Genomic DNA, 14869 nt, shown 5'->3' with positions numbered 1-14869 from the left:
TGGACGTTAATCAGTGCATGTTCATACCATGAGCTCCTGTACCTGCTGCAGCTTCAGTACTGCCGTTCAGCGTCTCCTGTGTGTATGCTCCCCGTCAGACTACCCTGTATACATCTCTGTCTCTGGAGAAGTTAATAAGGCAGTTGTCTGGGTTCATTTCAGCAAGCTTGTGGTTTTGAGTATACCTCTAAACTTCAGCGGATGTTTCAAGACATTGGTGTAAGCAAAGATTTGAACGAGCAGTTCAAAAAGCACCTGACGAACTCCGAGCCACTGGATTGTGAGTATCCCCTGGTTCCCGAGCTTCCTTGACCAGGCAGGGCTCTTGGAGGAGGCGGTGCTCTTTGTAGTGAGTGCGAGAGACGGCAGCTTTATCAGAAATTCAGGGCCAGGCACACAGGAAGTCCGCACCCCATGCCTCCTGCCTCCTGGGTGATGACAGGAGGTGAAGCCGGGGAAGGGGGTTGGCGTTTCCCCCCGAGGGGCCGAGCCGGTGGGGGTCTTGTGTTCAGGTCCTGAGCCCTGACCTCTTCCACTGGCTGGCATGGTCGCCTCACCCTGGCCGGTCGCCAGCTCAGGGGTGCCAGTTACAGTTTAAGTTCCAGTTAACGTTTTTTCACTTAAGTTTGATTCCATTCTAGCAGTTTCTTCTATTATAAGAAACTGCCGTGGCCATACAGATGACCAGTCAAAACCTGGCTCCTTGATTGCACTGGGGGTCAGGACAGGCTGGTGTCAGGACACAGAGGTCCTCTGGGTTCCTGCGAGGTCTGGCTGCAGCAGGGGGTGGCAGGTTTCGCGGACATGGTGATTCTCTTGTTTTTAAATGAAAATGAGGCTGTACTTGCCCCAAATCAAAAGCACCATTCCATTGTAAAACTTGACCATGGTGCCAGCAGACTTGTTGTCAGCTGTCTGCAGTGATGACATTATGGTATAATTTATAGATCATGTGTCTTTGTGCTGTACACAGAGTCTTCAGCGCCACACAAAGCATAATGAAGTCGGTTGACTTGCGCTTCTCATTGTCTTGAGTTTGAGGCTCTCAGGCCATCCAGCCTGAGGAACTCAGGTGTACCCTGAGTGGACTGAGCTTATTGGTGGCTGAAAACCAGAGCAGATGAAGCCAAACAGGCACATGGTGTTATAATTCTGAGTTAGACGGGGAATGAAAGACGCACTCTGCAGGGAGAGAATTTGTGGCTCTTTTTCCCTTTACTTCCCAGGCGGCTCAGACAGTAAAGAATCTGCCTGCAATGCGGGAGATCCTTGGGTGGGAAAGATGCCCTGGGGAAGGGAATGGCAGCCCACTCCAGTGTTCTTGTCTGGAGAATCCCTGTGGACAGAGGAGCGTGGTGGGCTACAGTCCATGGGGCTGCAAAATCAGACACAACTGAGTGACTAACACTTTCCCTTTACCAAATTTAATTGAAATTTAGTGTGTTTCATCCTTAGTTTTATATTAAAGCAGGATTTTTCATTTAGTGTGTTTTTCTTTTAATAAAAAGCAATTTAAGTTTACCTGCTCTGTTGGCATTTTCCAGTTTATAAGGCTAATGTATTCCTGAACTTTCCTCTCCCCCAGTGGATTTCAGTATTCAAGTGCTGAGTTCCGGATCGTGGCCCTTTCAGCAGTCTTGCACGTTTGCCTTGCCATCAGAGGTAAGGATGGGTTCCTCTTCTATTCCCTTGGTGTTGGGCAGGGATAAGGAGAAGCCCCTTCATGCCGGCATGCCTGCAAAAGGCCTTCCTGCTGGCCAAGCCGTGCCCCGGCAGCCCTGAGCACTGGCCAGCGTGGGGTCAGGAGGTGGCACCTCCGGTCCCACTCAGCAGTGGTGGTTTACTCTCAGAAAGTAGGACCTCGTAGTTCGGCGATGAACGTCATGGTGATCCCTACTTGTCTTGAACTAGAGACTTTTTAAAATTGTACTTTCAAACGTGTAAATTAACGGGCTTCTGCAAGATAATGAACACTTGATACTTGCAGTTCACTTTCACGTCAGCATGTTGTCCTGTGAACTAGGCCCAGTGTGTGTTTAGAGATGACTGTAGGATGTGTTGAGGCACGTGTTTCACAGGCGCTCCCTACCTTGTACGCAGCTGGAGCGGAGTTACCAGCGATTCACAGCCTTTTACGCCAGCCGTCACAGCGGCAGAAAATTGACGTGGTTATATCAACTGTCAAAAGGAGAATTAGTAACAAACTGCTTCAAAAACAGATACACTTTGCAGGTAAGATCACTTTTTATTTTGGAGGTTGGTTGGTTTACTATAAATGAAGATGAGATGAAGTATAGAGATCCAGCGGTGACACGCGACAGAATCTAGAGTTAGGCTTCTGCAAAATAATACCGAGGTAACAGCTTGGATTTTATGAGTCGGAGAGGTGAGTTCTCTCTAGCTAAGGGAGAAGCTACTCACTAATGCTGAGCCTCACTTTTCTCCTCCACAAAAGTGTGGAGGCGGTGTTAGAGCTTGGACTCTGTGTGCGGTGTGAAGACGAAGTGAAGTTGAATGTATTTTAATATGCGTTTGAGGGCTTCCCTGGTGGCTCCGCGGCAAAGAGTCTGCCTGCCAGCGTAAGAGACGCAGGTTCAGGACCTGAGTCAGGGAGATAGGTTGGCGGAGGAAATGGCAGCCCACTCCAGCTTCCCGTTCTTGCCTGGGAAATCCCATGGACAGAGGAGCTGAGGAGCTGCGGTCCCTGGGGTCGCAGAGTCCTTGACACAGCTTCTGCTTGACATACACTAGTGTTCAGATACCAGCTTTAAAAGCTGGAGTTTTCTGTCTGTAATTGTGATACTAGCTCTCTTCTTTGCGGGGCAGTTTCCTGTCAGCAGCAGCCTCGGCGCTCGCTCCCTGCGGCGCTGCGCCCCGCCTGATGGTAGCGGCCACTTGCTTCCTGGTTTGTCGCTGAGCAGCCAAGCATCGGCCTGGCGAAGGGACCTCCTCTGGCTCCTGGCTGATAGGAGCCACAGTTTCCGTTAAGATCTTGTCCCTTAAAGATTCCATCCTGAAGAGGGTTCACTTGTGTGCTTATAAGCTTATAAAAGCAATTGTAAATCTGTAAGTGTTAGGAAACTTCTGACTGCATTTTGCAGACTCAACCTGCTCATTAAACTTTCAGCAATTCTATTCTGATAAACTGAAGTGTCTGATACTCCGTCACACCAGGTCCAGAGGTCTTTATCACCTTGAATGTGGATTTCTGTACAGCTAACCCTTGAGCAGCGGGGAGTTTGGGGCACCGACCCCCTGGGCAGTTGAAAATCTGCACAAAAATTAGAGTCAGCAGTTTGCATCCAATGGTTTCCTTACATCTTCAGTTTCAACAAACCTCAGATTAGTAGCACTGTGCTATTTACCGTTGGGGGTGGGGAATCCACAGATAAATGGACTCACACAGTTCAAACCCATGTCAAGGGTCCCCTATGCAATTGAAATTGTTTTCTTTCTTCCCAAGTATACATAGAAGAATCTCTGAGTTCAGACTTCATTACCTAAAATTTCAGTGCCCCCCCGCCCCGCTTTGGATCAGTAGACACGTAAACTTTATCGAGACCATTTACATAAAAAGACACCCCATCTTAAGTATTCAGTTTGCATCATTCAGAGGTCCACTGTATTTACATGGACAAAACGTGTGGAAGAAAATGCAGAATCCTCGAGTGTCTGTAAAGGTAGGGAGCGGCGTCTTTCAGGAAGAAGCGGATCATGGTGGAATTGTGAGCCGTGCGTTACTCCCACTTAATGGATCGGCTTTGTTTTTTGCGTCTATTCAGAGCACTGCTTTCCTAAATAAGTTCTTTTGGGAGTTGCCCAGCATTTAGCTCTTTCCTCTCTTTCCTTCGCATGGGGCCCCGAAGGCATCCACATTCCAGATGGCCATCCTGCTCCAGTACAACACGGAGGATGCCTATGCCGTGCAGCAGCTGACGGACAGCACCCAGATCAAAATGGTACTCCAGCCTCGGTGTCCTGGGGAGGGGAAGGATCCATGACCCTGAATAAGCTCTTCTTCCAGGGCTCAACACATGATGTGTTCAAAGCTTAATTTTTAAACTCAGTGTAACATATACCTACCCACGCACATGCCCACATGGCTCGCTTTTCTCATTCATTTAGCTTGTTCTCAGCCCTCTTTCCAGCTAAGCTTTCCCTTACTAAACTTAAATTTTCACCAAATGTTATCCTTCCTGCTAATCGTTTTTTATTGAGCTACATTTCACATGACACTGAATCCACCATTTTATACTAGTCAGTGGCTTCCACAGGGCTGTACGACCACCGTCGTCATACAAATCCAAACAGTTCCATCAGCAGAAGAAGAAACCAGTAACCGTTAGCAGTAACTACTCTTTACCTTCATCTTTTTGTGACGGGAAAGATCCGTTCAGGCATACGGATGGGCCACACCGTGTCTATCCGTTTGTCAGCTGATGGGCGTGCGAGTCGCTCCTGCTTTTCGACTGTTATGAGTGACGCTCCTGGGAACACGTGTGTGCAGGCCTTTCAGCTCTCCCGGGTGTAGACCTAGCTGTGGAATTACAGCCGTGATCGCTTACGTTTGCCTTCTGGAGGGACTGCCAGGCGGCCCCACAGTGGCTACCCCCGCTCGTGTTCCAGCAGCAGTGTGAGAGCTCCACCCTCCCTGCATCCTTGCCAGCACGGTGCTCATCCATTGTAGTGGATATGAAGTAGTGCCTCATTGTATGTTTATGCCCACTTTAATTGGGTTGTTTGTCGTTTTGTTGAGTTGTAAGAAGTCTTCATATATTCTGTGTAGTAGACCCTTTTCGGATAAGTGATTTACAGATATTCCCTCTACTCTGTGGGTTTTCATTTTCTCTATCACTCACGTGGTTTTGATTCTGATGAAGCCCACTCTATTTTTCTTCTGTTGCTTATGCTTTTGGTGTCAGACATCTGAGGAATCATTGCCTAATCCAAGGTCAAAGATTGTTCTTGCCCTGTTTTTTCTTGAAGTGCAGTTGACTTATTATTAAAGTATAATTGAAGTGTAAATTAATACATTAGTTTCAGGTGTACATCATAGTGGCTGGATATTTTTATACATGTTTTTCCCCTCTTGGTTGGTACTGGCAACCTTGTCGAAAGTCAGTCGGTTCTAGATGTCTTTCTCGAGTCTCAGTTCTTCTCCACTGATCTAAACGTCTTGCCTTATGCCAGTGCCACATCAGCTTTGTGTAATAAGTTTTGGAATTGAGACATCCAACTTTGTTCTGTATCAGACTTGAGTTAGCTGTTCTGGGTCCCTTGTATTTCCATATAAATTTCAGGATTAGCTTGTCTGTTTCTGCACAATAGGCAGTTGGAATTGTGATGGCGATTGTATTAAATCTGTAGGTTGCTTTGGGAGAATTGCCATCCTAACAAGATCAAGTCTTCTAATCTGTGAACATGGATATCTTTCTCTGTTATTCAGATTGTCTCTAATTTCTTTTAACTGTGTTTCACAGTTTTTATCATGCAAGCCTTTTTACACTTATTTGGTGAAATTTACTCCCAAGTATTAAGTTTGATACTTTGGTGAAATTTACTCCTCTAAGTATTCTATTAAGTTTGATGCTATTGTTGATGAAATTGTAAATTCATTGCTGGTGTACAGAAATACAATTACCTGTTGGATCTTGTATGCTGCAGTCTTGCAGAATACATTTATTCTGGTACTTTTTGTGTGGATTCTTTAGGACTTTTTAAATACACAGTCATGTCATCTATAAATGCTAATAGTTTTGTTACTTTTACTCCTTGGGTGTCTCTATTTTTGTTGCTCGATTGCTGTGGATAGAACTTCCAGTACAGTGCTGAGTAGAAGTGGTGAGCACGGGCATCCTTGTCTTGTTCCTGACCTTGAGGGGAAAGCTTGCAGTTTGTCACTGTGAGTTTTTCTTAGATGCTGTTTACTAGACTGCAGACATTCCCTTCTATTTCTATAGTGTTTTGTTTTTTTAGTGTTTCCATCATGAAAGAGTGTTGGATTTTGTTGAAATGTTCTTGCTACTCCCTTGTGATGACTGTGTGCTTTTGTCCACTGATGTGTGTTATGTTGATGGTTTTTAAATGGTGAATCACCCTTGCATTCTTGGGATAAATACCACTTGGTCATGGTATATGACACTGTTTATATGCTGCTGGGTTTGGTTCGCTGGAATATTCTCGAGGATTTTTGCTGCTTTATTCATAGGGAACTTGGTCTGCCATTTTCCTGTGATAGCTTTGTCTGGTTTTGGTGTCAGGGTATTGTTGGCCTCATGGAACGTGAATTAGGAAAGTCATTTATTTTTGCATCGTGCTTCAGGTTAGCCCAGAATACATTTTCAAGTTCTAATAACACAAGAATTTGCTTCTGTGCACATAAGAGTCTCTTTTTTTCCTTCCTCATTCCTCACCAGGAGGAGGAGAGGCTCAGGTTGTCACCAGACCGCAGGGAGGGCTCTGCTCTCGGGAACTCCCTTTTCGGGGCTGGGCGGCCCTCGCTCCCCTGTTCAGCCTCCACGCTAGCCCCTCAGCCGGCTGTCCCCCACTTCCCTCTCCTCTCCTGCGTGAGGGCTGTTGGTGGCTCAGTCACTGTGGCTTGTGAAGACGGCCTCTGCGGCCATGCTGCGGGCGTGGCCACCTCATCCTCATCCGGCTCCGGGCGGTCAGCACACCGGAGGCCTCTCCAGCTGCGCCTCGCCTGGGCCGAAATGGCCTTCCTTTAAGGGCAGGGGGGCATGTGAGCATCCCGGCGGCTGTCCCGCTGTGTGGGGTCCCCAAGCTGGGGCGCTAGAGGAGAGCTGAGACAGGACGGACCGCCTGCTCTCTGCACACAGAGGTGGCCCAGGGGCGTGGGTTCACCAAAGGCACGTCTCGGGCGCCACCCCTGGCGTGTTCATGAGCAGAAGGTGCGTGCAAGGCCGTGGAAGCTCCTGCCCATTCCTTTCAGTGCTGTGTCCAAGATGCAGTCAGGGAGGTCGATCTTACACGTTCTGGTCTTTATTAGTAGAGTTGTGAGTTTTAATACTGGGTGATCAAGAGCAGAACGGGGTTGCTGCCACTTTTCGGAGTACGTTTGGGGAGCCGCTGAGGGGCACAGCCCTCTTTTCCCTCTGGACATAATCTTCTACTTGGGTCACTAATTTTTCCCCAAAAATAGACTCTGTGGGATTGGCTGTGGTTTTTACTGCAAAGAAAAAAATGTATTTTTCTCTTTAATTGCAGGACATTTTGGCACAAGTCCTACAGATTTTATTGAAGTCCAAGTTATTGGTACGTCTGTGTTCTTTGAATGTTAAACTAGAAGAAAGCCGTTTCCTGATATGATGTACTAACAGTTGTTTTCTTACAGGTCTTGGAAGATGAAAACGCAAATGTTGATGAGGTGGAATTGAAGCCAGATACCTTAATAAAATTATATCTTGGTTATAAAAAGTAAGGAAAATCTGCTAAGGAGATGGTCCTAGGCCACAGACTCACCCCCTGACCCCAAGCGCGCACACGGGTGTCATCGCACACGGGGCTGTGAGCCCAGTGCTGGCCTCTGCCGAGGCCTTTGACATCCTTTGGCCATCCCAGGTGTTTCTCCAGTTGACTCTCAAGTTTTCGGGGTTTTCTTCATTTGGTAAATGGCTCTCCTAGAAAGCCTGGCCCTCTGAGCCCCCGTGTCTTGATGTTATTTCACTTGATAGTTTGGGGAGAGCAGGTTAAGGAGCTGAATTTCCTGGGACACAGCTGTCCCATTGCTGGCAGGGTAGGACCCCGCCCCATAGGGAACTAGGGGGCCTTTCACAGAGATGACGTGGCAACGGCCTGGGGAGGCGGGAGGTCATTGGTCATGCTCTCCACCCTCTGTCTGGGGGCAGAGCCACTCTTTAAGACCGAAAACAGAAAGCAGCTTTACTGTATGTCTTTGGAAGCAATAGTGACTGGTCTCCTCGACTTTCTTGACAGTAAAAAATTAAGGGTTAACATCAATGTGCCCATGAAAACGGAACAGAAGCAGGAACAGGAAACCACGCACAAAAACATCGAGGAAGATCGCAAACTACTGATCCAGGTGACCGGGGCCGGCCCCTCACGTGGCAGGCGGGCCGCCCATAGCTGGGGGCGCTTCCCTCAGGCTGTGTGTCGCCTGGGACTTGCGAGAGGCGGCCTGGATGATAGATGGTTCTGGGCGTAGTAGATGAAGTACCGAAGAAACAGATGAGAGAGTCCGTAAAAGGGGCGGGAGCAAGGCTTGTCTGGTGGAGCGCTCAAGTGCCATCTGTGGCTTTGAGGACTGAATTTTTCCTCATTTTAAATGTGTGTTCTAGTTGGGTTAAATTACTAAAATTGCTGCTCACAAAACCAAAACACTCTAACGTTTGTTGTGTTGGCGCGGAAACAAGCAGAAAGAATCGGCCCCCTGCGTCCTTGGACCTGCAGTGTGTTGGTTCCCGTTGGGATCCCAGTCTTGCGCACAGAGCGCACCCCGCAGCCTTATTGCTACTTCTCCTCATTACAGACAAGTTCTGGTTAACTCTGGGGAAAACAAGGTCTGTTTTTCTTTCCTTGGTCACATAGGCGGCTATTGTGAGAATTATGAAAATGAGGAAGGTCCTAAAACACCAGCAGTTACTTGGAGAAGTCCTGACTCAGCTGTCCTCAAGATTCAAGCCCCGGGTCCCAGTAATTAAGGTATAGGAATCCCCCAGCACCAGGATTCAGATGATTATTATCTCAAAAAACAAAAGAGGCGATGACTGTCACAGAGGAGCTTGGCTTAGTCACGTAAAATAGGTTTCTACAAAAGAAAACAGGCCGAATTCTGAGACGTGCAAAATCCTCAGCATTCCACTTGCTGAGCTGCTCAGAGCGAACAGCGCCGGCCCGGGAGCCTCCTGCATGTGCGGAGCCCGGTGGGAGGCCCGTCCCGCAGACGTGGCTCCTTCTGGGCCCGCGGGGGTCTGCAGCCCCGGGACACGGACCCCCGGGGTCTTTTCACACAGAAACCGGGCGTCCTTCCCCTTCTGAGACCCGAGGGGGGCGGTGGGAAACCCCGGGGGGCGAGGGGGCTCTGCGGGAAGTGAGACGGCGCCGCCCTGGAAGGGTGGGAGAATCCCTCTCTCATCGGTAAATGTGTTTTTCTTTCTCTTCACGGCCTCTCCCTCCTCGGAACACCACGCGCAGAAATGCATTGACATTCTTATCGAGAAGGAGTATCTGGAGCGAGTGGATGGGGAGAAGGACACCTACAGCTACCTGGCCTAACCCGGGGGTCTGAGCGCGGGCGCAGCCCTTCGGCCGCGGGGACGGCAGCCCCAAGCGCGGCGGCCGCACCCCCGGACGCCCGCCCGGCCCCAGGCCCGGCCCCTGGCGCGGGCGCGGGCCCCGGAGCTGCTCAGGACCGCCACACTTCACGTCTGTACATACGGACACCGACGCCATTTAACCTAATTTAAGACCGGAGGGGGGGACCTCCCGCGCCGAGGGCTGCATGCGCCTGCATCCGGATCAACCATTGGCCACGCGAGCCCCAGCTGCCGGCCGGGGCCCCTCGGAGGCCGGCAGTCCTGGAGAGCGGGTCTGAAGGGACCCACGTGTAATCTGCTATGAGAAAACCATTTGTATAGTGTGTTTCATTTTTTAATGTGTGAAAATAAAGAAAATTAAAGGATTTCTGTACAAGTCGCATTGGGTTTTTGTTTTAAGTTTTACTAATTTCTATCTGTAAATAAAAGATATAATGATTGTGCAAACGGGCCTTCCCTGGTGTCTTCCTGAGGCCCCGAGGGCCGCCGGGCCGAGAGGAAACATGTTTAAGCTTTGGATGTCCAAGCCCTGTTCGCCTTCTCCTCCTGGAGCGTTTGCCTTCATTTCCCTGACTGGCTCCAGCGACCAACGCCCCGGAGCATCCCCATGGCTTCTCTGCAGACCCCCGTGGTGCTGGCCAGGGTCAGCCAGCCGCCTTCCTGGAAGGGTGGCCGCTGGTCACCACGTTCGTCCCGAGTCGGGCTCAGGGGCCATGTCCACCGCCAGCGTCTCCCTTTCGCCTCTGGCCCATTGTGACTCCTCGCCTGTGGTCTCGGGTGGTTGGCTTGCAGCCCCTGTGCGGTCACTTCCCAGCCTGAATCCAGAAGGAACGGGAGGCGAGAGCAGAAGCCCCGGGCTGGTTTCGTCTTTTGGGCTTCGTGGTCCATAAAAACTACACGTGGCTCTCCTGACTGGAGACTCGGACATGCTTGTCAACACCTGTGCCATCTCCACCTGCCCTGAGGCCTGCTTCTGAAATCAGGGCCAGAGGAAGACACCTAAGCTACTATGTCCTTCCAGTTTTTTGGACCAATCTGGCACCTAACAGGTTAGTGTTTTAAAATTTAATGGTTAAATGGGTTATTAAAAGGAAGAGTAATAGACTTAAGCACTTGGCTTAACGGTTTCCATGTTTGTCTTAGTGTATCTTCTTTTTTCTAACAGTCTTAATAAGAGCCCCAGTGTATGAACCAGGCAAAAAGCAATGCCCCCCCCTCCCCCAGAGAACCCCCCCCTCCCAGAGCTGTAGTGCCCTGGGGCTCCGAGGACCACCTAGAGACTGCCCTGCGAGTCCCCGGCTGGGAGTTGAGACCACAGCTCTGCTTTTCCTGGCAACAGTCCGCCTGCCCAGGGACAGACGCGCTGTAAACCGCCACAGCCGCTTGCCGCACTTGCCGTCTGACTCCCCGCAAGAGTAGGAAGGTAAATTGCCTTTTTTTTCTTTTTTTTTTTAAATTTTTATTGGCGTGCAGTTGATTTACATGTTAGCTTCTGGTATGCAGCAAAATGATTCAGTTACACCTGTTTCCACTCTTCTAGATTCTTCTCCATACAGGTCATTACAGCGTATTGAGTAGAGTCCCCTGTGCTATACAGGAGGTCCTTGTCATCTGTGCTGTGTGTGGCAGTGTGCATATGCCCCAGTCTCCCAGTTTATCCCTCCCCTGCCTTATCCCATCTTCAACACAAGCTTGTTTTCTACATCTGTAGTTCTCTCTTCTGTTTTGTAGACATTCATTTGTTCCTTTTTTTTTTAAGATTTCCACATACGAGTGATACTATATGGTGTGTCTTTTTCTGGCTCCACTTAGTGTGACAGTCTTTAAGTCCATCCGTGTTGCTGCAGATGGCGTTGCATTCTTTGTTACGTGGCTGGATAATATTCCATTGTGTCTGGGTACCACAGCTGCTTCATCTGTTCATTTACTGATGGACATTTAGGTTGCCTTCACGTCCAGCTACTGTAAGTAGCGCCTCGGTGAGCGTTGGAGTCCAGGTACCTGTTCAGACGACGGCCTCCGCAGATACATGCCCAGGAGTGGGGTTGCCAGGTCACATACTAGAGCTTCGTGGTGGTGGTTTTTTTTTAACTGAAGTACAATTGCTTTACAGTGTTGTGTTTGTTTCTGCTGCACAACAAAGTGAATCAGATATAGACCCCCTCCCTCTTGAGCTCTCCTCCAAACCCTCCCCCCATCCCACCCCTCGAGGGGTGACCTCGAGGTCATCGCAGAGGACACAGTGGCTTCCCGCCAGCTAGCTGTTTCACACAGCAGTGTATCTGTGCTGATGCTCCTCTAAGGGACCTCTTCATGAGACTTTACTGACGTCTCTCGAGTTCCTCCAGGGTGAAGAGTGTCTTTGGTAAGACCGAGGACATCCGTGAGCAAAGGCAGACTGGAGGTGGGTGATGGGAGGTTCCCTGTGCATACCCCCCACCCCGACCCTCACACTAGATGAAAGTCCTATTTAATGGATGTGGAATAAAAGGCAGTTCCAGACTTGATGCCTTCATTCCGCGAACCACTTCCTAGCCTAACAAGAATGGCTGGGCCTCCAAATACAAGCCACGAGGGTTGAGTTCCCCGGCATCCAGGAATCAAACCAGGGTCTCCTGCATTGAGCTGCATTTTTCAGAACCTCAATAGTAGCCTTCTGAATCTGCCATCACCCACCTCTGAAGGCTGCCTAGTACCCAGGCCCTCAGGGAAGTTCACGCCCTGGAAGAGGGGTGGTGTATGGCAGCCTTGGCATAACCCACAGGGATTGGTTCACTGAAGGAAAGCTGTGTTCCGGGCAGTCGCTTAAGTGCTGCCCCTGACGGAACCATCTCCTCTCTCCTAGGAGGGGGGCAACAAGGTAGAGCCCAGGGCCAGGAGCCCCTCTCCTGGGCTGGGTTCTCAAACCTCACGCCTGCCTAGAGGCAAACTGCCAGCCCTCACAGGTCAGCGCCTTTGTAGGAGGCATCCAGGGACACCACAACAGGAGACACAGGGCTGAGAGGCACCCAAATCTAAAATATATTTACTCACTGAGTATTTTAAGATGGCCTACCTATTCATTGAGGTATCTTAATTTTCCTTTGGAAAAAAAGATTTTGCCACACCCAGCTAAAAAATCATTTGACTCATTTGAAGTAAATCCCTCTTAACTAAATCCTTTTAAAAAAATTTTTTTTTTTTTTTTTTTTTTTAGGAATGGCAACAACTTGTCTGGGTGGTTTGATGAATCTCATCTCTCTAGAGGCAGAACAATGACTTGGTCAAAATAGGTGAGGACAGTTTTCTAAAACTTCTTTATGGAGCTTTGGTTCACATACAAAAAGCTGTGTGGCGTGGATGTGTTGGACCACTTCTCATCCCAGGTACTACACACACCCCTCCCTGGATCATTTGTAACAGAGGCCAGAGGAATAAGCAAGTGTTGATTTGAGCTTATTCTGATAAGAGCCCAAAGCCTATGCAACTTCCAACAGAGTATGTGTCTGTGTGTGTGTGTGTGCATGTGCGTGCGTGCGTGCACACTTAGTCGTGTGACTCTGCAATCCCATGGACTGTAATCCACCAGGCTCCTCTGTTCATGCAGATTCTCCAGGCAAGAATACTGGAGTGGGTTGCCATGCCCTCCCCCGGGGGAACATTTCGAACCCAGGAATCAAACGAAGGTCTCCTGCATTGAAGGCGGGTTCTTTACCAGCTGAGCCACCAGAGAGGCCCTCCAACGGAATACTTAGGTTCTTTCAAAATGTCGTTTGAAACCTTTCTTGATGACCTACCTACAAATCTAAAGTGGGCTTCCCTGGTGGCTCAGAAAGTTAAGAATCTGCCTGCAGTGCAGGAGACCTGGGTTCAATCCCTGGGTCCGGAAGATCCTACCTGCAACCTACAAATCTAAATGACACCATCTGTGAATTGATTTTTGGTGGCAGTGGTGGGCAGTTGAACGCCTTGGGCAGAGGTGGGAATCCAGAGTTGGAGTCATTGACTGGGCACACTGAAGCCTGGAGGTTGACTGATCCAGATAATACTGAGAAATAGGAAGCAGTTTCTAGGTAGAGGATTACATTTTTTAAAAAATAAACTTCAAAATGTTGATAATTTTGTCGCACAGAATGATGTGATGGCACCTTCAAATTAGCCTGTGGCAGTTAGTCGGAGTCCAGGCTGCTGCCTGTACTTGGACGTCAGGACTGTGGTCAGACGTGTGGGTCTTCGTGACCACTGGGGAAAAGCTTAGGGACCACAGACGCTGACCAGCTGGACAGCCTGTTGGGCTCTTTCTCCTCAGTGGACAAGGTGTGAGCTCCCTAAACCATGGCAACCGTGACTGCATCCGTATCCTGATGCTTATGCATCCGCTGATGTGGACACTCATTCCACATAGCTCTTCTTGGTTCCCCCTGTTGGGGAACTAAACCCACCAGGCTCAAACAATGTCAATTACTACCTTGATGGGAGAGCGAGGGGAAGAGAAAAAAAGCACATATTTAAACTTGGTGTTCTGTGTGAACTGAGTACCTTGTGTCAAGCTCTTTCTCCCCCCGACTCCAGGTAAAGGAACAAGTCCAGCTGACGAGCTAAGGATGCTCTCGATCACAAATGGCTGTGGCTGCAGGCCAGGATTTCTGGTCAGGATCTCCGCATCCGTGAGGTCAGTGGACTGGTTCCTGGAGGTACGCTGCCTGTCGAGGAATGAAAGCCCGCTGTGCGAAGCGCACACACCGGGCGGTGCTCCCAAGCCCTGCCCTCCATCATGGCAGCTGCTGTCTTCTGCTGCCTCTGGTCACATGACGGAACAAACGGGCTTCACGGGCCGCAAGCTCGGGGGCGACTTCCTAAACTGGTCAGTGACACCTCCTGGGTATAGCACAGAGACCAGGGGTCTCAGCAGGTGGCAGGGAAGATGAGGGGAAACAGGAGACACACACGTGCAGTTTGCCACTGCCAAAGCCAAGGGTGAATAAACTGTATCCCAGGACTCAGGTCACAGGGCTTGTGCATCGAGACAGCAGAAACCAGCCTCGTCCATGTTTGCATAACTGGAAAGGAAGGTGTTTTATCTGAGCTTCCCATTCATGCTACAAATCAGTGGAAACTTACTGATCGCTGCTGCCCTGGGCACTCCTGCCACTGCCCAGCTTGAGGAGCAGCTCCCTGTTTCCCGGGACGGTAACGGTGTTTCTTACTCCTTTGAGATTTAGAAGTAGTCTGGTTGTCCCCGTCACGTTTCTGAAGGGCTGTATCTAGTGGTATTTAGAGCTAGATCGCAGGAATTGCCTGTCGTTTTGGAGAATGAGGTTCAGAGGGCGGGCACCTGCAGGCCTCAGCACCGGGAGGCACCGCGTGCACCCTGGTCTCGGATGCAAGCAGTGAACACTTACTGGGTCCTCGTCTCCTTAGCCAGTATGTGTGGTATATGATAACGTTTGCAATAGTAGTTAATTTGCCTAATACAGGCTATATGTGTTACACCCAGATTCCCAGGATGGCTTCTGACAAAGCAAAGGGGTGCCCATCACTCAGTCCTTTTCTAAAACCAGCTGGGGAGGCGGTGTAACACATGACAAAGACAAGGA

At 49.6% G+C, this 14869-nt stretch overlaps 1 protein-coding gene across 5 annotated transcripts in view; it reads left to right on the top strand.

Annotated features, from left to right (window-relative positions):
- Positions 1-9740, top strand: part of CUL1 (cullin 1) — an 88580-nt gene extending 78840 nt beyond the window's left edge. For all 5 annotated transcript variants that reach the window (XM_018046827.1, XM_018046824.1, XM_018046823.1 and 2 more), the window contains exons 14-22: positions 163-280; positions 1586-1662; positions 2101-2232; positions 3867-3959; positions 7225-7272; positions 7352-7434; positions 7954-8059; positions 8566-8679; positions 9172-9740. In XM_018046827.1, coding sequence (XP_017902316.1) covers positions 163-280; positions 1586-1662; positions 2101-2232; positions 3867-3959; positions 7225-7272; positions 7352-7434; positions 7954-8059; positions 8566-8679; positions 9172-9252 — 852 coding nt within the window. In that variant the 3' untranslated portion in view covers positions 9253-9740. The remainder of the gene's footprint in view (positions 1-162; positions 281-1585; positions 1663-2100; positions 2233-3866; positions 3960-7224; positions 7273-7351; positions 7435-7953; positions 8060-8565; positions 8680-9171) is intronic.

This window comes from Capra hircus, chromosome 4, assembly GCF_001704415.2.
Source record: "Capra hircus breed San Clemente chromosome 4, ASM170441v1, whole genome shotgun sequence".
Lineage (NCBI taxonomy): Eukaryota > Metazoa > Chordata > Mammalia > Artiodactyla > Bovidae > Capra > Capra hircus.
Note: the sequence above shows the minus strand (reverse complement) of the source record. Positions and strands in the feature narration are given on the sequence as shown.